This window comes from Watersipora subatra, chromosome 7, assembly GCF_963576615.1.
Source record: "Watersipora subatra chromosome 7, tzWatSuba1.1, whole genome shotgun sequence".
Classification (NCBI taxonomy): Eukaryota; Metazoa; Bryozoa; class Gymnolaemata; order Cheilostomatida; family Watersiporidae; genus Watersipora; species Watersipora subatra.
Window position 1 is genome coordinate 21935392 of NC_088714.1, and position 26563 is coordinate 21961954.

Below are 26563 nucleotides of genomic sequence, written 5' to 3' on the forward strand. Positions count from 1 at the left end.
AGCTGTAGTTCATTATAATATGGAGGATCACAGACTTCCTATAGATGTTGGCTGGGCATGGGTCATAACATTTGGTAAGAAATACTCTGTTCAAAAACCCTTGTTGTTTTGTTATGTTTTCCTTCGATTGCTTAGTGCAGATAAACTTGCTGTTTTATTTACTTTTAAAAATAAAACAAGTTTAAAATTCCTAAAAATATTTTGCTTTCATTCCTTAGTAAAATGTTTAATTTTTTGAATGGCCTCAAAAGCGAAATGATTGACACTTAAAACATGCAGGCTAATTAAGGCACAGGTATGGAAGCGTTGAAAATTCACCTTTTCAACCAATCGTATATCCTAAGTATGGCTCAGTTGCTACTATATATGCGTTGAAGTTTGAATCGTATGATTTCCATTAATTGAAATTGTTGTTGCTGTCATATTTTGCATACCTCTTTGACATTTTGCGGACAAGTTTTCATCTACTCTAACGAAAACAGTTAAAAGTATCACAGACTAACCTGTCTTCATTCAAACTGTACACTATCTATTGAACTTTTATCAAAATCCTCACTGTTGACACAATAGTAGATAATCCCATAGCAACCAAAGCCAAGATTTTACTTTAGCAGGGTTAGTTAAAAAAGGAGTCATTGCAGACAATTTGAAAAAAATCATTATACCAGTTGTTCAGCTATGTTTAAGCTGGCGCGACCAAATTTCAAGTTTGATCGAATCCTATAATTTTAATAAACGCAATTTTAACATTATTTTATTACTACAGTGCGTTCACATTGTTTGTTTTATCACTACAGTGCATTCACATTGTTTGTTTTATCACTACAGTGTGTTCACATTGTTTGTTTTATCACTACAGTGGGTTCACATTGTTTGTTTTATCACTACAGTCCGTTCACATTGTTTGTTTTATCACTACAGTGCATTCACATTGTTTGTTTTATCACTACAGTGCGTTCACATTGTTTGTTTTATCACTACAGTCCGTTCACATTGTTTGTTTTATCACTACAGTGCATTCACATTGTTTGTTTTATCACTACAGTGCGTTCACATTGTTTGTTTTATCACTACAGTCCGTTCACATTGTTTGTTTTATCACTACAGTGCATTCACATTGTTTGTTTTATCACTACAGTGCGTTCACATTGTTTGTTTGCTAAAGGTTGATTAAAAAATACTAGTAACAATTCTTTTCAGTGAGTTGAATTGAATTACTTCTAGTGAGTTGAATTGAGTGATTTCTAATGAGTTGAATGATTTTCAACGAGTTGAATCGAATGATTTGGAGTGAGTTGAATTGAATGACTCTGTATAAAAGCATGTAGCCAATTCTCAGCGATAATATCTGTTTTGACTGTCGGCCATTTCTAAGTTAGCGTTACCTTGCAAAGCACACATTGATTTGTGAGTTGTTTAATCAGCATTTTCATTTTGCAGCTTGTAGTGGTATGTTTGGCTTTGTGACGGGTTCTTTTAAAAGTCAAGGTGTTATTATTGTTGAATTAAAAGAAATGTATCCAAATACCTCTCCAAGTGACATCCTCTGGATCTTCAGCATGTCAACATTGATGAACAGACTCTCTGGTGAGTTGTTTGTCCTTGATCCAGCAATGCTCAAAGTAATTCTAATAACAAGACGAGTCTGTTTTGAATCTGAGCAGTTGTTGTTCTCACAATTATTTCAATTAGCAACCAGAAGTAGGCATACAGTTATAATAATAATTTTCGCCTTACCATAGCGTGTATGTAGATACGTGTGTGTATGCGTGTTTCCGTGTGTAGGTGTGTACATGCATGTGTATATGTGCATGCGGGTGTGTGTGTTATGAGTATGTGTGTGCATGTACATGTGTGTGTGCGTGCGTGCGTGTGTGTGAGGTGCGTGTGTGTGCGTACATGCATACGTGTGTGCGTGCATGCGTGCGTGTGTGCGCGTGTGTGTTTGTAAACGCTATGCATTTCCAAGTTCTTTAGCCAATTTTATCCAAACTTCCCACACATATGCTCCGTGCCTGTGGCCAGGTCACTAGAATATTTGATTTCAAAACTCCATGTGTTTCCTGTGAACCAGCCTCTTAAACACCCACCTGCAGGATATTATAAGTTATTGCTACAATATTATAAGTTATTGCTACAATATTATAAGTTATTGCTACAATATTATAAGTTATTGCTACAATATTATAAGTTAATGCTACAATATTATAAGTTATTGCTACAATATTATAAGTTATTGCTACAATATTATAAGTTATTGCTACAATATTAAAAGTTATTGCTACAATATTAAAAGTTATTGCTACAATATTAAAAGTTATTGCTACAATATTATAAGTTATTGCTACAATATTATAAGTTATTGCCACAATATTATAAGTTAGTGCTACAATATTATAAGTTATTACTACAATATTATAAGTTATTGCTACATTATTATACCTTATTGCTACAATATTATAAGTTATTGCTACAATATTATTAGTTAATGCTACAATATTATAAGTTATTGTTACAATCTTATAAGTTATTGCTACAATATTATAAGTTATTGCTACAATATTATAAGTTATTGCTACAATATTATAAATTATTGCTACAATATTATAAGTTATTGCTACAATATTATAAGTTATTGCTACAATATTATAAGTTATTGCTACAATATTATAAGTTATTGCTACAATATTATAAGTTATTGCTACAATATTAAAAGTTATTGCTAGCTTTGTAATAAAAATCAAGCAACTCGAGCAAGCTCATTCATATAGCTTAAAAACTAGTATTCTTTTTTATAATACTTATTCAAACAGCACTCAATACAAGTTCTAATCCTAGACTTTGATAAATGGTTAAACATTTCCATCAGACTGTAAGCCAAATTAAAAAACTTGTGTATGACAGTAAAAAACATTAAATAACTCACAAAATATACACTCAACTATTAATACTTACCCAACTAGAATACCCAATACTTGACAAACGGTAAGTTTCACTCTCAAACTAGACACGAATCATTAGGAATCTTAAGCAATTTGAGATGTGAGTATACAAACTTGTGTGTAGCACAATCCATTTTGAACATTAGAGTAAAAAATTAAAAAATCTAACTCAAACCTGCTCATTTAACTAAGAAAAATATTTCTTTTTCTGAGTACTCTGGCAAAAGTTGAATATGAGTTTTACTGTCAGACTTGTTATCAAACATCAATATTTTAATCAATTGGTAATTAATAGTGTTCATAGTTGCTTATTGGGCCAGAAACAGTAGAAGTAGCAGCGCTATTCAACCTTTTATTAGCATGTAGAAATTATTCTGAAGTATACCACAACATACTGCATTTAAGATGTCTATAGTTTAAGATGTCTATAGTTTACTGCTAATTGTATAAACAGTTTTTGTCAGACATTTGAAGGGTCTGACAATGCCGGACCCTTGGAAGATTTTACAAATTTTGTGGATCATTTGAAATCTGGTGTTAAGGGTGCCTCCTGGTGCTTAAATCATTAAATATGTAACAATCATTAAGGATATTTTGTGAATTACCAGGTAAAGTTGTGCTCCACTTTCCTCTTTCACCAGGGGGAATTACTTGCCGCTCACTTGTTCTACTGCCCTCCAGATAGCTGATGCATACCCAAATGTTTCAGTAAATCTTTCCTCCTCTAGTAGCATGCTCAGCGCATGTCTGAGAGTTAGTACACCTTGAGCTGCTAATGTGACAGGTACTGATACTTCATTATCCATACACGGTACAAACAATTTTATTTGCAGCTCCCCTGAATGGCCTCATTCTAACAAAGACCTCTCACAGGTTTCTCGGCCTACTTGGAGTTAGCCTGTTATCTGCAAGCCTTGTATCCATTGCTTATGTCCCTCGGTTAGAGTATATGTACCCAATCTATGGCATAACCTATGGTGAGTTTATAAGGCAGAACTATTTGTACCGACCTTTGACCTCTGACATCTCAACATTTTCTTTAGAGTAATATTTGACAATAGCATCAGTTTATCATTCATTATAAACACAGTGTGAGGCTCAAAATTCTAGGTTCAACTTGAAAAATTATTCGAGGGGCAAATTTGAAAAAGGCATTTTTGACACAGTTCAGCATGTGCTGGTATGTGCTGGAGCAATTTGGCACAATGTGGTACTATTTGGCATGTTTTGTTGTCATTCAGGAAGCATTAACATGCATTCTGTTTGCAATAATTCATTATACACTCATATGTGTATTTTTGTGGTAGCAATTAATTTAATTTCATATTAACCAAGTTACTTAAAATAAACCTTTTTGGTGATATATAACATAATTGATAACAAAGTGTAAATAAATACAGAAACGCAAGAATTTATTTTGTACCATCTATAATTAACATGTTTTATGGACAGTTTAAAACTTTAATATTATTATACTCATTTGATTTGTAAAGCTCAATAAGTTCTAAATCAAATGTTTTTAGAAATCCAGAAATTCAGAAAAAGATACAATTCTATGCACTTGCCTAGCTACTGTAAAATCATTATTAGTGTGTCATTTTGTTTTTATGCAGTGTTGAGTTTTCCTTGATTTTTCTCTTGCTTATGCGGATTGATTGACAAAGACAATTAGTTTTTATAGACCAAAAGGTCGGTCATTATACCTACCCACTTGCAGTCTCAATACACAGCTATAGGATATGCAGGAGTTTGGTCCCCTTGGGGGAGGTTGATGATTGCTGATAGGCTGATTAGAGCTCCAAAATCAGTCTAAATATTTTCATAGATAAAACAAGCCTTTAGGGGATGATGCAGTGTGACTGTTATACAGTAGAGGCTTCACTTACATTGTTAATTTGTTCTGGAAGCCATTTCATAAACAGAAAATCTTGCAAGTAGAAACCCTTCTTGCTCATTAACTGCTCTAATTGGTTTTAAGTCCCCACGGAACTCTGACATAATAATAACTTATACATATACATCTCAGTGTTTGTCGTTTGTATGTTGGTTGGTCTGTTGTTCGTGTGTCCAGTTATAGCGATAAAGCTTTAGGAATGAAAAATCAGGTTTGCAGTGGATTTAAATTAGAAACCTCCAGACAGATGCTGCAGACAGGGGTGCTAAACACTAGACTATGCGTCCAACTGGCCGTAGCACTGAATAATAGTGAGCATACTTATGCACCTGCCAGTCTTTAATGCTGATTGGTTAAAATACTCTCGCTTCAGCTAGCGCGCTTAAAGATCATGATGCAATCTTTTTTCCTAACTCTGGCTTAAGTTATAATAACGGCTATTATTATAGTTCTAGCCTAAGTTACTCAAATTCATTGGGTAAAGAAACTTAGCCAATTAAATATAGATTTTCTATGCGCAAACCTTTTATGTTGTTGTTGCCTATGCAATGCCGCGCATTCATCTAGTATCTGTATAAATTACAAATAACAGCTAAAACTGGGAACAAACATTAGTATTAGATATAAAAATTATTAGAACTAATGTATATTACTACATAATAAATAGAAAATGTGCACATGGAAAGAAGGAAGAACATAGAAATAATGAATAAACACATGGCATGTTTGTTTACTTTCGGCATTGGCTGACTAGGCAGGAAGGAAGTTGCTGGGCATCAGCCAATGGCGGAGTAGCTCAGGCACTGCACTTTTAAACTGAGTTCATCTGCTTAACTGTGCAGCAGCGTCTTCAAGTTTTTGGTCTTTTGTATTTAGAAGCATTTTTCGTTGTTTGCAGCAATATTTCTACAAAAGGACATTTTGTAACATGGAACTTTCGTAATCTGGATTAGTAAGTAAAGGTTCTAGTGAACAATTATTGAATTCAGTCAACCAATTAAATCATGCGTAGGCTGTAGCATCTATTGCTTTACAGTTATGATCAAACCAAAACAAGCCTGAACAAAGTGATTCAAGCAATATTAAGCGCAGCGATTGTTTAAAGTCGCACAACACCAAGGAACAGGTTCTTACAGGTGATTGTATGTTCTCTGTTATATGGCTGGAAAACTTGGAGCATGCAGAGTGTATAATGGCTAATTGCAGCAGCTTTAAAACCTATGATTGGCCAATGGTGAGTCTGGATAGTGCGTCATATTGGCTATTAAGGACTATTAATACAGCGGCGAAGCATATTAACCTAATGAGAAAGCGATTTTAGTCATAACGTCTGCCTCTTATTAGTTACACTCAAATCCAATCAGACGCCAGTGAACATTTGCAACTTCAGCAGGCACTCGTGGATGTGTTAAACCTGGTTCCCATATTGATTGCGATACTCCGGCAGTAACTTGCGCAGCAAAAAGTTTGTGATGATGGGCTCGACGGCATATGTTCACATATAAGCTGCATTGCAAAACATAATCGCGTAATCAAATAAAATGTTTGCTAGCCATGCCGTTTCTATAATGGCGACCTTCACCCGTACAGTGCATTTCGGGAAGGTTTTGCCTCCGGCCTTTTGCGAAATTTGAACAGCGCTAAACCATTGCGATGCCGCCGGCAACTACCGGCGGTACCCGGCGCATAGGTTCCCATTTCACCGCTAATAGCCTGCGGTGCTGTCGCCGGTGCTTTGCGGCGTATATGAGAACCAGGCTAAAAGGAATGACTTGAAGCTGACACATTCATGAAAGTCAAGGAATCTAAAGGCTAGTACACACTGTATCCCAGTATGACAGCGTTGGCCTCACGGCTATTATTTGTCGACTATGTGTTATGCAGACCGATGGCATCGCCAAAAAAGCTCAGATATGTCGAAAAACATTGTCAAACTTTACTGATATTTTGACATGCGTTCATGACAGTCTGTATAATTTGCATCACATTAGACGGTGGTAATTAGCTGTCATAGATTGCTTGATGTGTATTAGTGTATAGCCACTTTAAAGTGAAAGTAAACATGTAATTTTAAGAATGTTTTATATGATTGGTAATGCATCATACAACGTTAATTGAACGAGAAAACAAGATTTTAGCAGATATTTTTATTATATTTCTATTATTTTCTATATTTTTATTATTATTATTTCTGATTATTTACCTCGGATCACGTAAGAATGAGGCGTGTTAAGCATTTATGAAGGCCATTCTAAATTCAAGTGTTTCTGAGGGTAGTCTAATGCTGGTTTTTTATATGCAGGACTCGGTGCTGGAATGGTGACCTTGACCACATTCACTGCGTATGGGCCATACTTTAAAAAGCGGAGGGCCTTGTCACTAGGGCTGACAGCTGCCGGATCTGGAGTGCTCACCATGATCATACCAGCCATCCTCCGTTGTCTCTTCGATAGCTTCACTTTCTCTGGTGCCATACTCTTGTTTAGTAAGTTTGCTCAAACACACTCAAATAGCAAAGTCAAATTAGATTACTGTAAAACCTCTATTTCAACGCCACCTTCATTTGAACGCCACATCTATTTGAGCGCCACTATAGAAGGTTTGAAAAATAGATTGCCACCCTTTAATTAAACACCACCTCTATTTGACCGCCACTTTGAAATTATTTGATCTTTATAAGCCCATAATAGCGAGTGATCAATAAAAAATTGTCCACAAAATCATACTAATAATGACTCGATTACAGCAATAACAATTAATTCTTTCATTTCTGTTTGTATCAAAGATCAAAGTCTGTTTTCCAACTCCAAAGCTTTTCAGTTTTTTTATTAAAACTTTGAAATTCGTACCATAGAAATAATTATAGCTGTATCAGGCTAATAGTAAGTTCCTTGTTTAACGCGGTCTTGATACCTTAAGTATGTGAGAGAACGGTTTCCATCTATGATAGAATATGAATGACAAGCTTTAGGCTAAAAGTTGTGCTTAGCGTCCATGGGTCTAAAACTAAATGTTTACCAAGTTTTACTCTGCCAAAAAATTGTTTGGCTGCTAATATCTACTAGCTTAGCAGCACAGAAGAAAAGTGGAGGTTCAGAAGACATTGTGTAAGGCATTGAACAGCCAAAAGAAGATAAAGTTGCTCTAAACAAAAGCAACAATCAGCATGCAACTGGCTGAGCAAACGATGCAAATATTTTCATTTCAAAAATGTGAATTTTTGTTTCTGCATGTATTGAAAGTATGGTTTGTTTATGACACTTGTTCTTGAATATATATTTGTAGCATTTGATAGATTATCATTATATAGCTTATAAATTTGCAGATTTATAGCAAATTATTTGATAGCATAATTGTGGTCATATAAAGGTTACGATGGATCAATGCTCGTAACTCCTCTTCTAATGCACATGAGAAACCAGTGCTAGCTGCAAACTGTAGAAAAAGTATCAATGAGTACAATGAGTTTTTATGCAACATTGTTAAATATAGGTATAAAATAAAAATATGCTTTCAAGTTTACAATGAAATAAAAAATTGAAATCTTAAACAAATTTCAACTCATAGCACAGGCTATAATATCATCGCAGGTTAATTACAAGCAGTTATAGATAGCAACTGGTAAAAATATTTTGCGGCTTCTTAATGCATATTTATTTAGAGATCTACGACGATTTAGAAGTAAGTTAAGGGTTAACGTCACTCCACCTGAAAGAGAGTGCAAAATATAGGCAACAGACGCTTTGCCTGTAAAAGGGTTAAATTTATCTTCCCAAAATTCTGACGAGCTATTGGAAAAATACAGCACCACCCTTTATTTGAATGTCACCTCTAATAAAGAGCCACTATAAGGAAAGGGAAAGGTTGAATAATAGGTAGGGTGCCATGGCATTTAAATAGAGGTCTTACGGTAATTATACCCCATCTTGCAATCGAAAATCTTGTGGTTTCTTGGCCAAAAACTGTTACAGCGCATTTTGAAATGGCATGATTCGTCTGTCATTCATGTTGGTTTTATTGATGGCCTAATTTTCGGCACCTTTTATTATGCTAATTAGTGTTAGCTCTATTGATAACATTATTTGTGACACCTTTTACTATGCTAATTAGTGTTAGTTCTATTGATGACATAATTTGTATAACACTTTTTACTATGCTAATTAGTGTTAGTTCTATTGATGACATAATTTGTGACACCTTTTACTATGATAATTAGTTTTAGCTCTATTGATAACATTATTTGTGACACCTTTTACTATGATAATTAGTGTTAGCTCTATTGATGACATAATTTGTAACACCTTTTACTATGATAATTAGTGTTAGTTCTATTGATAACATTATTTGTGACACCTTTTACTATGATAATTAGTGTTAGCTCTATTGATAACATTATTTGTGACACCTTTTACTATGATAGTTAGTGTTAGCTCTATTGATGGCATAATTTGTAACACCTTTTACTATGATAATTAGTGTTAGTTCTATTGATAACATTATTTGTGACACCTTTTACTATGCTAATTAGTGTTAGTTCTATTGATGACATTATTTGTGACACCTTTTACTATGCTAATTAGTGTTAGTTCTATTGATGACATAATTTGTATAACACTTTTTACTATGCTAATTAGTGTTAGTTCTATTGATGAAATAATTTGTGACACCTTTTACTATGATAATTAGTTTTAGCTCTATTGATAACATTATTTGTGACACCTTTTACTATGATAATTAGTGTTAGCTCTATTGATGACATAATTTGTAACACCTTTTACTATGATAATTAGTGTTAGTTCTATTGATAACATTATTTGTGACACCTTTTACTATGATAATTAGTGTTAGCTCTATTGATAACATTATTTGTGACACCTTTTACTATGATAGTTAGTGTTAGCTCTATTGATGGCATAATTTGTAACACCTTTTACTATGATAATTAGTGTTAGTTCTATTGATAACATTATTTGTGACACCTTTTACTATGCTAATTAGTGTTAGTTCTATTGATGACCTAATTTTTGTCTGTTATTATGCTCATTACTCCGCTGCCGCAGGTACTGCAGTGATCCTCATTATAGCTGCCTGAGTATCAAGATAACTATTACTGCATTAGCCACTTATATCTTTGCTAGAGCAACATATTCGTTCAAAACTATAAACTTTGCTAATGATATAAAAGCTTCCAGAATACTGAAAGACATTTGTGGCAGCAAAAAATTAACTTTTCTAATATGAAAATTTTTTGTGTTTACGACAGTGTCTGTGATAAAGAAAACTGCTAACATTGTTTAAGGTTTTTAAACTAAAATTGGTGCTGATGGCAAGAGTAAGTTTTAGAATTCCATCATTAAAATGATCATTTTTTTCTAACGTCTTTAGCTGATTTATAAATCAATTAAATGAAAAGTTTCTATTTTATTAGTTAAAATTGGTAACTCTAATTTTATTGCTTTTATTTATATACGTATTTTTTTTGTCGCTCACACCTCATATTGTACTATATACCATATACAATATACTTAGCAAATAAAGATGTTTACCTGCGCTCACCTCATATTTAAAATCACATAGGAATAAGTTATGTATGGCACCTCTAAATGTACTAGTAGTGTTATTCTGAGGATATGACTAGACTCTGACTTCCATACAAGTCACTGCTGTCTATAGCACTTGGCTGAGTAACTGGTTGCCTACCTGTCACCACCTGCAGCAGGTTTATCACAAAGAAGTATTTTTACCTATTAACATAACTTCTTAGCATAGATTTTATTATTTTCAGGTTGTGCTAGTATTAGTAAAACTTAAAGTGGTTTTGATGTGCTTCAGTGCGGGGTATGTTTGTATAACCTTTTATTGGCATTAACATCATAATAGTAGTCATCAATATAATTATGTTTATCGTTGCATGCCAAAAAATGAGAAGACAGAAATGAAGATCAATTGAATGAGTTGAACAAACGTGTTCTGATACTTTGTAATCTAATAGCATTACAAATGAGTTTGGATAGCGAATTGAACAATTGGAGTAACAGAAAGTTCTCTAACTGTAACATATGATGGTGGATGTAGTATATTGCGGAGCATGTTCCTGACTGGCGGAGCAGTGAATTTTATTTGAAATGTTTAAACTAAACATTTCAAGAGAATTGAGAATGTCACATGACTTATAATAACTCCATCAGCTCAAGTAATACCACACCATCAGTTGAAAGTCTGTGCTAATTTTGTAAAGCATGTAGTTTTAGATCACTCCATGGAACACTCCATTGTGCCATGGGATAAAGTTACTAGAAATCTGAAGCATTCTATAAAGTAAACAATGATGTCAACTGCGATGAGATCACGGCTATCTAGTTGCAATTGTGCTAATTTAGGCCAATCAAATTACAGCTTGAATGATTTACACTGACCAGGTTATAGACAGACTGGGTTAAACGTACCTGATTACAGAAGTTTGATATTCAACAATGCATTTAGAACTGATGAACATTAGAGCTTGCCGTTGCATATCAGGGTTCCCATTCTTTTTAATTTGCAATCAAAACTAGGTCAGGCAAGACTAGGTCAGACAAGCTCTGATGGCAAAGATGAGAGAATATTAGATAGCTCTAAATTTGGAGATTTTCATATGAATCTAATTTTTCATTTAAATTAAAATAAGTAAAGCATTTTTTATTTGCTATCAAATTCATACAAAAATAAAAAGACTACATTCAATGTACAACTGCATGACAGTTCTTGAAAATAAATGCTTATAAATACCAAATGTTGAGTTTGTGGTAAAAAATTGTTTTAATAATGAAACTATGTGTGCTTCTCTCCAAAGCTCTGTACTCTGAATTATGTGTATACAGGAAACTGAGTCATTTGAGGTTTGAGAAAAAAGCTTCCAATGACACCAAAAACCTGTTTGTAGGTTTTTGGAGTCATTTGACTTTTAGACCAAAAACTTGTTGATATGTTTGCTAACATATCCAAGCAACCTAGTGATAGCATGACAAAAGGCACCATGTACGGTACGTGTGACCGAGATGTCGTTTTGCCAAATGCTGGTATACCTGTTTATTCTCTGTCTCTCTCATTACCAGGTAAAATGAAATAATAGATCACAATAGTTATATCTTTTTATATCGTTGCTTAGTCTCTCTGGGACCGCAGTCAGATTAAATGTGTAGCATTTTCCAGTCATACAGATATGTTGATGTAACTGGTGTTAGCTGTCATATTATTTTTTTGTTAGAGGTCTATTCTCAGTACTATGTATTCGGGAGAATAGTTTGGTGCACTTATATAAAATGTACTACCTGTAAATATACGTAGGGCAAGGCCAAGCATGGTGTCACACACAAAGGCAATTTTTTTTCTGCCTTTAGCAACCATAATTTTTAGTTAATTGGCAAGCAAACATGTTCAGACATGTGGAAACACAAAAGTTTTCATAATGAAATCTTCTCTTATGAAGATATTGGGCATGCAAGTAGGTTTTTCTGGTATGGTGTGTGACACGCGGGACAATTGATCATCTCTTCTCAAACTTTGCAATTCATTCTGAAATAAATTTTTCTTCCATTTTATAATCAATACTATAGTGGATTTTATAGCCCAGGTGTTTTTTCCTAGCAAATGCAAATTTTTCCTTACCATTTAGGCAAGCAAAAATTAGTTTGTCCCGCGCGTCACAATTTAAGTGCATTTAGTTGCAGCCTGTTCTTTCAAAGCTATCTGAGATAAAAAATTCTCATCTATAATTCGATTTTGGGCTGCTATAGCTTAGCCAAACGCGCCAATTTGCTGAAGATACTGCAAGTTATAGTTTTATAGGTACATGGAAGTATTTGTGACGCGCGGGACATTTTTAATAATATGGTGATGCCTGCCTTTGTTTGGGAGTTCTCTTTGATACTCTGGTATTTGAAAGTAATGCTGGATATTCCAAGTTTTAAAAGCCAGTTTCTTTGAGAAAAATAATGAATTAGAATTATTTTATGAAGTTTTGTAACTCAAAATATGTAGCTTGTCAAGATTACTCTTTTGATACACACACACATACCTAGCATGCAAATCACGAGGTAATCCTTGAACCAAATGTGTATTTGTAAAGTATGGTTACAAAAATTACTTTCCACTCATGCATTTAATTTTCAGTCAGTAGAGAAAGTAGGTTTCCCTCATAAACACTAAGAATTTTTCAAAGAGAGTACGTTTGCTTTTTTCACACTTTCAAACTGGCATGTGTTCCAATGACTGCCAAACTGCTGTTAAAATCATGCTACACTTCCTCTCGGTATGGTAATACTGCCAAAATGACACCATACTAAACATGCCATCCTCCCTGTCAGGCAAGGCTGAAAGAATAACACCACACTCAACATAACGCTCAGCGTCATGCCATACTTGGCGTTATGTTAGATGTCATTTGCTTGCAAGATGCCTAATTCGATGGATCGTAAGCGTAAGAGTAGAGAAATTTTCATAGCACAACATGGATTTAAAGCATTCAGGAAACTAGAGAATGAAAGGTAAAATATATTTTAATGCCTGTTATACATTTCTGAGCAAGTATACACAAGTACGTACAACATATTTTATCAATCACACTACTTGTGGTTTGATGATGTAAGGTGAATCACGAATTTGAGTAAACATTCAACAGGTTTCATGCCATATACATGTATATGATATGTACATAATATGGTTTAATCTGTAATGAATATTAGTGTACAGTTTTATGATTATATAGGTGTAGATAGCACAGGGAGAGAAAGAAATTTCGTATGGCTCCATCAGATTTAGAAGCAAAGCGTGCCAAGGAAAGAGAGAAATAGCTGTCCATGATGAGCCCGACCAAACAGGATATTGCCCTTCAGGCAGTTTGTCTGCCTAAACCAAAAGCGCGAATGAATTTTCAGCCACGGAACAAGCTACTTGAATCAACAGTGGAGAAGATAACTTCTTTCTACCGGGACAGTAAGATCAGTCGAGAAATGCCAAGCCAGAAGGATACCATCAGTGTAAAAGACAAGACTGGTAAGCGATGAAAACTTCGGAAACACTGAACTACACGTTAAGTGACATCTTTGAGATTTTCAAGGAGGAATATCCAGATATTAAGGTTGGCCTTAGTAAATTTAAAAAGAGTTGCGCCCAGTAAATTGCAAGCCAGTTTCTAGACATGTATGGTCAAATTGTCTGTGCTTGCAAATACTGCGAAAATGCGGATTCAGCTCTACTGGGACTGCGGCAAGCTAGTGTCTGTTCTTTGGAAATGCCTACTACGCTCCACCAGCTACTGAAAAGAACTGTGTAAAATGGAAAATGAATCATGCTGATTTAAAAAAAATGGTTTACTGCATGAAAGTCTGACAATCTTTAGGTTATATATGTTTTATGTTTAAATAAAATAAATGCAATATATAATAATATTAATTACTAGTGGGTTTAATACAAATATATTCACTGTTACAATTACAACTCATGGCAATTTGTGGTCTAACAACAACAAAACATAGAAAAATGTTTAATTTTTCATGATGTTATTTTTGTCCCGCGCGTCACAGTCCCGCGCGTCACAGGTGGTTGTCTTCTTTCAAACCTCACAGAGTCATTAAACTTGGGCCTGGAAACAAAATGGTATGTATTCCTAGCAGAAGGACAAAAGAGCTTTGCGCTTGTCAAATAATAATGTTATGAGTTCAAAAATTCAGAAGATTTTTCCAATTGATCAAAGAGTAGTTTTTCATGTCAAATTATGGTCCCGCGCGTCACACCAGCTTCAATGATTCATAATTTGTTAACACATTTCATGACAAGGATGAAATCTCATTCAGTAGTAGTTGATGTCAAGTACTTTCTAAAACAGTATGAATGCCACCAGAATTTCGCATCTGAGCTGAGAGGTATGCGAGGAAGCGTTCAAATGTCCCGCGCGTCACAATCCTGCCAAAAACGGCTTTACCCCGTACTTATTGAAGGTAAATAAAGTTAACTTGGCTTACAAGAAAGTAAATGCAAATTTTATGCTAGATATTAAAGTCTAAAATCACTTAAAAACTTTTTTCCGAAATAACATATATAAATAAAATAGAGTGACTGACTTTAATTACATTTCCTTAGTTAAGTTTTTATTATGTTACTAATTTTTTTAGTAAGAAATTAATACTTTATAAAAAAAGAAATCAAAATCAATTTTATTGACTATGCGTGCTGCAGCACCTTTGTACTACTAGTAACACCTACAGACATTAAGCTTGTTTTTCATTATCAGCTTTACCTGTGGAATTTGTGTTTTAGGTGGATTGTGTGTACAGCTGTTTATACTAGCCTCTCTGCTAAGACCAATGTCTTTTTACGAAAGGTTAGCCAAGTCTTATAAAAGCAAAGCAGAAGTTGCCACCGACGACGATGCTGTTCTCTCAGTACCTCTTAAACCTCCTTCAGAGGTCAGCGTTTATAATTATTCCTATAGCCACTGACTCACTATTGTACATGTATCTGTTTACAAGTGTATATATAGGAATTTGAATCATGACCACTGCTGGCTAGCCATGATTAGAGGAGCGTTTATATTTTGTCGAAATTATTTTCTGTGCGATTAGAACAAGATATTGGGCTGAACATTCTTGCTTGCAAACCAAAATTCTACCATAATGAAAAACTAGAAAGATTTACAGTTCCTGATGCCATATTCCTTGTGGTGCAATAGATAAGCAGTGAATTTTCAGAGCAAAAAGTTGTGAAAATCATAATAATGCCGTAAGACTGGACAATAATAAACATAACATCAATAACAATTTGGACAACTCAAACTGTATGCTGTTTATCTCACCAAAATTTTTATTCTATAGCCTAAATCGGCTTGGAATAAAAGCTTATTGAAATTAACCCTGCATAATTTTAGCCACATACAATAGCCACGATTTCTTGGTCACTATTACAGTTCAAGATATATACCTACACTTAGGAGTGAAAATTGCTAGTGTTTGAACAATGGTTAATGCCAATATATGGATTTACTAGCACTCAGACCTCTAAGGACAGAGTAAGTTATGATAGGATAACAATTTAAAAACTCATTTAGGTTATAAAATTTAAACATGTTTTAGGAGGTCCCCTATTTCATGTCTTTTTATCCATTAGCTATTTTCATATATTATATGTTTTATCTTTAGATATATTTTATATATTATGCACTTTTCTATGCTATATATTTTATATACTATATGTTTTTATATATTATATATTTCTATCTATAGATACAGCTTATATATCGTATATTTTTATGAGATGAAAAGAAAACAATTGAAGAGTTTAGTACGAAAATGAAGTCATAGAATAAAAATCATTATGAAATAAAGTTTCTGTGTATAAGTTAAACTTCTACCCAAAATATCTACACTGAAAGTACTCGACTGATATTCGCCATTAGACTTAACAATGAATATCGACGCATGCAATTGTCATTTTACAGTAGCAAGTATTCAAGTAGTTCCACAAATTGGGTGTCAAACTAAAATAACAGTAGGCTACAGAGTCTACAAGGTGTAAAGTGCTTGCAAAGTATTAAATTGCTTCTCTTGTTAAACAGGTTTTTGTTTTTTAATTGAGCCAAAAGTCAACAAAAACTATTTATTGGTATAGTTAATTACAGACAATTCTGAGGCTTTCACAGGTGGTATGTTGGAGCTAGCAAGCTGCTACTAATAGTGTGCAGTGTAAACCTAACATTCTGGTACCTTCCATTTCAGACACCCTTTAGAGATCGAAGTCATTCATTGGGAACGCCTACCGAGCTAAACAGTTCACCTTCATCTCCATTCCTGTCTACTCCTGATATATCACAAACATCTCACCAACTTACTGAAAAAGATAAAAAATCATTAATAATAAAATATAGTTTGGAAGACATTTCCAGTTGTGCCATAATTCCAAAGTCTGCTGATGATGATTCCAAGGACGAAAAAGAGTCCAAATTAAACTGGAGACTAGTTTACCACCCTCAATTCTTTATGGTGTGTCTGGCGACTCTGATGTATGTCTCCGGGCTGAGTATCACCTACCAGTGCATTCCTCTGCTGGGCGATGAGTCAGGTAAAGTCAATTTTATTGTTCAGTTGATTTACTCTGACGGATTTTACCAAAAAAATCAACAAAAGTCAGAGAGAGCAATTAAATAGAAAGTATGAGTAAGTCAAGTGGAGTTAGCAGAAATGAAGTATTCAATGAGATTTTACAAGTAGTGAAGAGGCTTTATTTTCCTCGCATAATACAGCTGAATGGTGTCTGATAACAGTGTCAGATAAGACCTGATAACAGTGTCAGATAAGATCATGATAACAGTGTCAGATAAGCCCTGATAACAGTATTAAGTAAGACCTAATAACAGTGTCAGATAAGACCTGATAACAGTGTCGGATAAGACCTGATAACAGTGTTAAGTAAGACCTGATAACAGTGTCAGGTAAGACCTGATAACATTGTCAGATAAGACATGATAACAGTGTCAGATAAGACCTGATAACAGTGTCAGGTAAGACCTGATAACAGTGTCAGATAAGACATGATAGCAGTGTCAGATAAAACATGATAACAGTGTCAGATAAGACATGATAACAGTGTCAGATAAGACATGATAACAGTGTCAGATAAGACCTTATAAAAGAGACAGATAAGACTTGATAATGGTGTCAGGCATTGAAAGCTAAACCGCAAAAAAGCTAGGAATCACTGTAGAAGTTTTATACTACAATTATTACTTATTAGATATATTAAAATTATTATATAACATTGCTCATCATATATGACCTAAGCCAATGGATCAAATGTAATGGAGTTTTGATGAGTAATCTATATATTATTGCAGGTGTTAGTAAGAAGTTTGTAACCTATGCTCTCATTGGTGCTGGTGGTCTTGAAGTTGTCATGAGATCACTCAATGGAATGTTTGCCGACCTAAAGATCATATCAGCTTGTACTCAGGCTACACTCTGTATGGCCTTTTCTGGAGTTATGGCTGTCATCTGCGCTATTGTGTCCAAGCATGCTGGTTAGTTTTGTTTAGCAAAACAGATATATATTTTTACTTCCAGCATCACATAGAAATATCAAATCTATTTTTACAACTAATGTTTATTACAAGCTTACCATTAAATTGACAGTTATTGCTTGGCAATAAGCGTCAAGAAAATAAAGAATTACATCTTATAAAAAATCATAAATTATAAAATAATTTATGACTTGTACAAAAATATATAAACGCTATAAATTATTAATTTATAACTTTATTTTAGAAATAGCTGGTTATGTTTGGAAGTGACAAATGTAAAATACAGCCTCAAAACCTTCTGTCAATTATTTTTTACAAATGGATTATTGCACACAGGAGCGAGCCATCAAAATCTTTCAACTTGTCTTTTCTAAATGTGGTTGCTTTATTCAAATACATTTCCTACCCTCGGCTTCCGAATGTTTGACAAGGCCACAGAGTTAGTGGTTAGCCCGTGGTATTGCCTTTGTTAAACTTGGCTTTTGAAAATGGAGGTATTGACTAGACCTCAAGGCCTTTGGACAAGGGCAAATATGTTTGACATTTACTCTGGATAGAAACCCCAATATGTCAGAGTTTGCTTGAAGCTCATTGATATTGCTTTTATTGTATTGCTTTATTTTATTGAAAAACTATCAGGAATGACAAGCTTGTCTGCAGATCAACTTTTTGTGACTAACAAACAAGAAAAAATATAAAAAACATCCAAAACACTGATTCATTGGTCAGTGTACGAACGTAGAATTATTAAAACTGATGATTTTATGAAAATAAAACAGCTCAGCCGCTACACCATCTCTCGATGTCTTCCAGCAAGCATCTGTTAAAGTTGTTAACAGAAACATTAACTGTTATTATCTATTAGCAGAAAAATGTCATACCAGGTCGCCTTAATACCTATTACAATACCTATACAAAACACTCATCAAGGATCATAAAACCATAATATCCACCCAAAATTTCACTCCAATAATTTAAGATATTGTTTCATCAACTGGCAAAAAGAAGAAGCAGTTAGATTCTTTTTACTCAAAATTCACAGCATAAGGTCGTAAAATTTGTTTACTTTCGATCTAGCACAGATGAAAAGAACAATTGCAACAGTGGCCTAAACGTATTTCTGCTGCTCATGCTAGTGAAATTCTTCAACATTGGACCTCAGATATTTCTGATAGCCGTATTTCTATATTATAGAACTGGGGTTTGTCTTTTGGTCAAACTGTGAAAACTTAGAATTTCCAACCAATTTTACAGCCAGTTTTCTGTTGCAGCCAGTTTTACTAAACTAAAAAACTTGAACATGGCTTCTAAACTTTAAATGCATATTATGATTAGGTATAATTGATTATTGATTCTTATGTAGAATCTTCTGCCTAGTTAAAAGAATTTTAGATTACCGATATAGGACAAAGACTTTAGCTTTGGCAGCAAAATCAATGTGTATGTGTCAGCCAAGGATTGATTCCATCAGGACGAGCAAAAAAATCTGTATTGACAGAGTTTAAAATATTGTCATGTGTAGTTGCCATGACTTCATAGACCTCTGTAACATTAAGACTCGTATCAAAAGGTGTAGGGTATTTTTTAATTTTTTTTTATTATAGCTGTCCTTTGTTACACTACCGATTAACATTCTGTCTAGCCCCATTATTATTATTATTGTAATATTTTAGGGATTATACTCATGCTACTTGGCACCTCAACCACGGGAACATCTGTAATCAGTCTGTTGCCGATAGTCAGCGTGGAGCTGCTGGGAAAGGATAACCTATACAGTGCCATGTCTATCAATTATTTCTATCAAGGACTTTCCCTTCTTGTATCTACATTTAGCTCTGGTTAGTACTTTAGCATTTTCCATTTCTCCTTTTGTTGTATTCGCATTGTGTGCATTGCGGTGTGGTCTTTGTATCCGCATTCACCATTGGTCAGTATTTTATTCTCTAAAATAGCAGCTACTTTTTTGTAAATTTACAAAAAAGTAGCTTTTTTATAAAAACAATTTTACAGAAAAGTTTACAATAAAGTATTGTTGTAATTTTTTTCTTTTTTATAACAAATATTTTTTTAGAATGTCAAACTGCATATTAACAATCAAATTATCATACACTCAATTACCATACCACCAACATTGTTCCAGATACAACTTAATTGCTGTTTTTTAGTTGGTAAAATGGTAATTCAACATTTTTTACAGCCTCTTCATATTGGCTCTATATCATAACAAATACCTTGGTAAAGTTCAAATAACCAGTGAACTAGAGAGATGATGAGCTTTCAAATAGATGTATCCATGAAGTGACCAAACCTCTAGATGGATATATTATTTGTTATCAATAAAACTGACCTTACCTGGTTTTGTTAAACTCGTAGAGTTTATTCAGTTTATGCTCTTCTATTATTAAGTTCGCTGTACAAATCGCTGTAAATAAATAAGAAAACCTCAAAAAACCATTAGCATTTAGCTAATATCATTTGCTTATTTGCATATATATTAACTTAACGTAGCTACTGATTCTTTTTAAACAAAAGTTACATCTTGATGCTTCTGGATTATGATTTAACAATAACCATGTTTTATTAAATTAATAATTTAATAAAACATAGTTATTACTTTAATTATAAAAGTAAATAATTAATAAAATTAATTACTTATTAATTAAAATTATTTAAAATATTTATCAAAATTAATACTTATTAATAAAATATTTTATTACTTCATCCATGAGCTACATGAATGAAGTCTCACACTATAAATATAATAATCTTTTCACTACCATGGAGCTGCATAGTACAGTTTGGCATAGCATTTGCATATGGCCAAGAGCCGCGTTATGCAACTTTATTCGGTGTCATACAAAACGCTTCTAATTAGTGGTTAGTTGATTAATCAGCCTACTGTATTTGTACTTGTACAAAAGGAAACAATTATCTGCATGCGTTGAGGCATATAGAAAATATGTTTAAAACTCACCCTGAGCATAGTTTTGCTTTGTAAAAACAGTATTTTTTATGATATAATCGCAATTTCACCATCAAATAGCACTCTTTCGCATGAGTCATTAGCAAGCGTAGTCTTATTATTATAGTGATACAGATGCATTTCCACACGACTAACTAAAAACCTTTGTACTTTTGGCAACGCATCATTATCAAATCATCTTTTGTTGCCTAAGACCTTTGAAGAACTGTGTTTAAGATGGCTTTATCCATTATCCTTCTTTAAAACCAATCTTATCATTAACAAAACCATGAGTGTGCTCTCACTATCATTATTATTATTACTATTATTATTATTATCATTGACGCTAGTAGCCTTGGCAGTCCCATGCACTGTGAGAGATCGTCATGAGTAATCAGTATGTGCATAATTATCCTGTGATGTAGAAAGGTGGCTGAGTAGTGTAGTGGTTAGCACACCAGTATGTAAAACAGAGGGTCGGAGTTGAAGTCCCAAGTGAGACAACCTTTTTGCCAGACGGATAGATGGACACAGCTTTTGCAATAGTAAAGATTTTGGCCAACTTTTTTGCATATTCAGTTGCTAAGGAATTTGACTTTACTGTATTTATTTTGTAATATGAACACTATTATATCTATAGCTTCATCAGTATTTTTCGAAAATCTAAATGTAGTATCGAACATCTAGCAGAGAGCGCGGATTCTTATATTTTTTCTAATACAATGTTAGTAGAAACTAAAAGTAAGAGAGAATATTCAGATACATCAGAATGTGAGTAAGATGAAAACATTATTACGTGAAGCGCTAAAAAGACTGTAAATGCAAATTAACAACTTTCAGATGAATCTGTTACATAAAAGCCTTTTTGTAAACATACCTCTTTGGGTGTGTATACGCTGTACACATACCTCTTTGGGTGGTTATATGCTGTAAACACACCTCTTTGGGTGTGTATGCAATGTACACACACCTCTTTGGGTGTGTGTATACGCTGTAAACATACCTCTTTGGGTGTGTATATGCTGTAAACATACCCCTTTGGGTGTGTATACGCTGTAAACATAACTCTTTGGCTGTGTATACGCTGTAGACATACCTCTTTGGGTGTGTATATGCTGTAAACATACCTCTTTGAGTGTGTATACGCTGTAACCATAACTCTTTGGGTGTGTATACGCTGTAAACATAATTTTGGGTGTATATACACTGTAAACATACCTCTTTGAGTGTGTATACACTGTAAACATAACTCTTTGGGTGTGTATACGCTGTAAACATAACTCTTTGGGTGTGTATACACTGTAAACATAACTCTTTGGGTGTGTGTATACGCTGAAAACATAACTCTTTGGGTGTTTATACGCTTTAAACATAAATCTTTGGGTGCGTATACGCTGTAAACATAACTCTTTGGGTGTGTATACACTGTAAACATACCTCTTTGAGTGTGTATACACTGTAAACATAACTCTTTGGGTGTGTATACGCTGTAAACATAACTCTTTGGGTGTTTATACGCTGTAAACATAACTCTTTGGGTGTGTATACGCTGTAAACATACCTCTTTGGGTGTGTATATGCTGTAAACATACCTCTTTGAGTGTGTATACGCTGAAACCATAACTCTTTGGGTGTGTATACGCTGTAAACATAATTTTGGGTGTGTATACGCTGTAAACATACCTCTTTGAGTGTGTATACGCTGTAAACATAACTCTTTGGGTGTGTATACGCTGTAAACATAACTCTTTGGGTGTGTATATGCTGTAAACATACCTTTTTGGGTGTGTATACGCTGTAAACATACCTCTTTGGGTGTGTATACGCTGTAAACATACTTCTTTGAGTGTGTATACGCGGTAACCATAACTCTTTGGGTGTGTATATGCTGTAAACATACCTCTTTGAGTGTGTATACGCTATAAACATAACTCTTTGAGTGTGTATACACTGTAAACATAACTCTTTGGGTGTGTATACGCTGTAAACATAACTCTTTGGGTGTGTATACACTGTAAACATACCTCTTTGAGTGTGTATACACTGTAAACATACCTCTTTGGGTGTGTATACGCTGTAAACATAACTCTTTGGGTGTGTATACGCTGTAAACATAAATCTTTGGGTGTGTATACACTGTAAACATACCTCTTTGAGTGTGTATACACTGTAAACATAACTCTTTGGGTGTGCACGCTGGAGCTATGATTGAAACATCTTTAGCTGTGAGTGTCTGAACTGAAGTTTCAAAAGTAACTAATTAAGACGACAGGACGCTCAACATGATGCATGGCACAAGTAACTGGCAAGAAAACTTGGGTAGTAAAGGCTTTTATATTTATAAAAATACTTTTCGTTTGTTGTTGCTGCTTTTTGTTACCATACCAGGCAAAATAGAAAAAGATATTCACAACTGATGTCTCGTTATTTTTCGAAAAACATCATCGGGCCAAACAATGAATGCTCGACATCTAATCTGTCATAACCCCCAAACGCATGCATCAACTACGGATAAAAGAATGCTAATGACTTGATAATTTACATTATTAAATAATATCAAAATACCAAAAGTGAGCTAATATTCCACTTTGTTAGCCTAAATGCTAACTTTTGTTATATCGCTCTTGCAATATATTGACATCTAGCGAACTTTCATTTTAGCTGAAGTTCCGTTTGGTTTTTCCCAGATTTATTCAAATAACAAAAAACAGCATAAAAATCTTCCAGTTCAACTGTCTGCCATATTTGCGAATGGGATAGATAGTGTACTCAGCTGTTTGAACCCCGTTTGAACCCCGTTTGAACCCCGTTTGAACCCCGTTTGAACCTGTTGTCATCAGCTTTTAAACCTCCCATTGCCGAAGGTCAGATCAAGGAATACAAATGCAAGCATAATAAGATTATCACAGTACGAAGTTGTCAAAATTTCTGTGTCACACCCCCTTTGAAGTTTCACTCTATATTCAATCTGTGTAGTTGGTGACTGGCGATACAAAATAATGATTGTGTTTGTAGGTGCGATATACAAGTCTACTGAGAGATGGGGAAACGTTTTCTTCTTCATCGGAGGCTGTAACCTGCTAGGTGCTTTTATAATGTTAGTAACAGTGTTAGAAAGTAAACGTATAAGGAGACATCGAGCAAAGCCGAAGGCATCAAAGCCAAAAGCATAATGTAAGACAGCAATAACAATATGTGACAATACAAGATATGCAGTGAACCAGGTAGTTATAGTATATTGCCACAATAACAGTGTATTATAAGAATGACTTTTTATTGAAGCAAATGCAGTCATACCTCAACATACGAGCTTAATGCGTTCTGCGGCTGAGCTCGTATGTCAGTTTTCTTGTATTTCAAAGTAATATTTCTTATATAAAATAACTAAATACAAATTAATTCGTTATCATAATAAAATATGAGAATGGCCTTTTTAAAATTTTTAAAACACAGATTCAATCAAAAAGGCTGAGCGATGCTGTTCTCGAAAGCCGCGTCTCACATACTTAGCCACTTAGTAGCCGCATAGAAAACTGGCTCGTTTGCTTGTATCTCAAGGTTTTCACGTATATCAATATAGAATTTTGCTCGTATCTTGATTTTCTAATACGTTGAGCACTTGTATGTTGAGGTATGACTTGTATGTTGAGGTATGACTGTATTTCATTACGATGGCATTTTTAGTTATCAAAATTTGTGATTATATTTTCAATGCATTCATTTTAAGACAATTTTAGTGAAAGTTTTATTGGGTGCTTCTTGTAAACTGTTTTTATGAAGTAGGGGTAGATAACCCCACCAAACTGCTATCATTATTACTCTCAGGTTCTTAGTTTTTAAACTTGTGCAAAGACGTTTTTGTTTTCACATTACGCTGCAGAGCCGCAAATAAACTCCGTAACTTTGTCTTTGTTGGGGTATGTGCTGGGGATGACGAAAATATTAAGACATGTGTTGAATTGTGAAAACTTATGCTAATATTATACATTACTAAAGCATTGTAATTTTTTATCCTTATCTATTTTTATGCCATTGCTTCCATGACAACCCAAATATAAACTCATGAAAGTAGGTTTTGGCTTCTGCAACTTCAGTGGCTCCTTTCTAGACACAACTCAGATAACTTATTTAAACCTCGATGGAGCAGCCTTTTGGACTTGAATATTTCAGAGTCGAAATGAGAACACTCTTCATTAAAAGTACTCTATCTAATTTTTCTTCTCCTTTTAAAAACCGGAGTGATTTTAGGAAACCTCAGAAGAACTATGAGTAGTGTCGACAGATCGTTGGTAGAGCTGGATTTCAATACTCAAGTGTGCATTGAGCAGCACAAAATTGCCTGAAACTATGTAACTATCTCACAGATGCTTGGTGTATACAGAGCTCAGGCTATGCTTACATGTAATAAATATACGTTTGTCAACTAGTAAATAAATTTGCACAACCATCTGCAAAACTCTATTTTACATGATTATAGTAAAGTTGTATATTCGAGAGATTGAGCATTTGTAAAAACTAGAAACGGAACACATATATAAAACATAAATTATACATATTTCAACAAAACAGTTACAGCTGTCACAAGTTGGCTAATTCAATTCTCTTTGTTTATATTAATGACACAGTTGATCACTTAGCCTTTCTCTTTTTGGCTGTTGTATAATCTCCAGTATAATATACAACATATCTTCTTATTAATAGAGCAACCGTGGTCGAGGATGCCTGACCTGCAAACAACAGGTTGAGGTTGAAGTCCCGAAAAGGTCACTGATAGTGTCAAGAATGATATTTAATCTTAATTTACTCTATGCAGATGAGCATGTCTCCAGTCGAAGATGTTTTTTATGACTGAACTCAGACATGTCCAGCCCAGATCATAGAGTCATTGTTTGTGCAGCAATGCTCTTAAAACATGCTCAGCCTTTGCTTGCACTAAGCTAAGCATACTTGATCTTCAAGGGACTGCTTACGCTTACATAGTAAATAAGTGTATACTCACGCAGTAATTATATACTTATAAGTATATAAGTATATACTGATAAGTATATACTTATAAGTATATACATATAGGTATATTTTTACAAGTACATACTTATAAGTATATAAGTATATACTTATAAGCACATACTTATAATTATATAAGTATACATACATATATAAGTATATACATATAAGTATACTTACACAGTATACAGCCAAGAACAAGACTCTCGCTGCTGCAAAAGCATCCTGGATCAAATCTCTCCCTTTTTCTTACTGCAGACATGAGAATATATTTTTTTGTTAATTAATGCATGTCAAACATTTTATTATCAGGTTTATAGTATTTCTAGTTTTACAATATATTGTATGTTCATAAATGTACTAGGTGATTGCCCAGTGTTGCCGGGGTAATAAAAAAGTCTTTGTACAGAAGTTTATTTTTGTTTAACGTGTATAACATTTACTATCATAGATTTTGAACTTCATAGCATGAGAAAAGTGTTTTGTGCGGTTCAGATAAAATAAGGGAAAAATTAAAACAATTGTAAAGGTGTTTAAATGTGAAATAATTAGCAAAATTAGCTATACCATATAATGTATTATTTGTTACAATGGGTACAATGAAATGTGAATTGATACTGATACAATTAAAACGAACTGGTGAAACAAAATCAAAATCCTGAATATGTTGAATTGAAAATAAGAAAGGGTATGTAGAGGTGTGTCTATAAAAA

At 33.9% G+C, this 26563-nt stretch overlaps 1 protein-coding gene across 1 annotated transcript; it reads left to right on the forward strand.

Moving 5' to 3' along the window:
• LOC137400080 (monocarboxylate transporter 12-B-like) lies at nt 1–24824 on the forward strand. The gene is made up of 9 exons (XM_068086391.1): nt 1–74; nt 1441–1587; nt 3776–3919; nt 7139–7321; nt 15133–15281; nt 16587–16929; nt 17702–17884; nt 19558–19722; nt 23862–24824. The coding sequence occupies exons 1-9, from the start codon at nt 20–22 to the stop codon at nt 24017–24019; spliced, it is 1527 nt and encodes a 508-aa protein (XP_067942492.1). The 5' UTR covers nt 1–19; the 3' UTR covers nt 24020–24824.
• The last annotated feature ends 1739 nt before the right edge of the window (nt 24825–26563 follow it).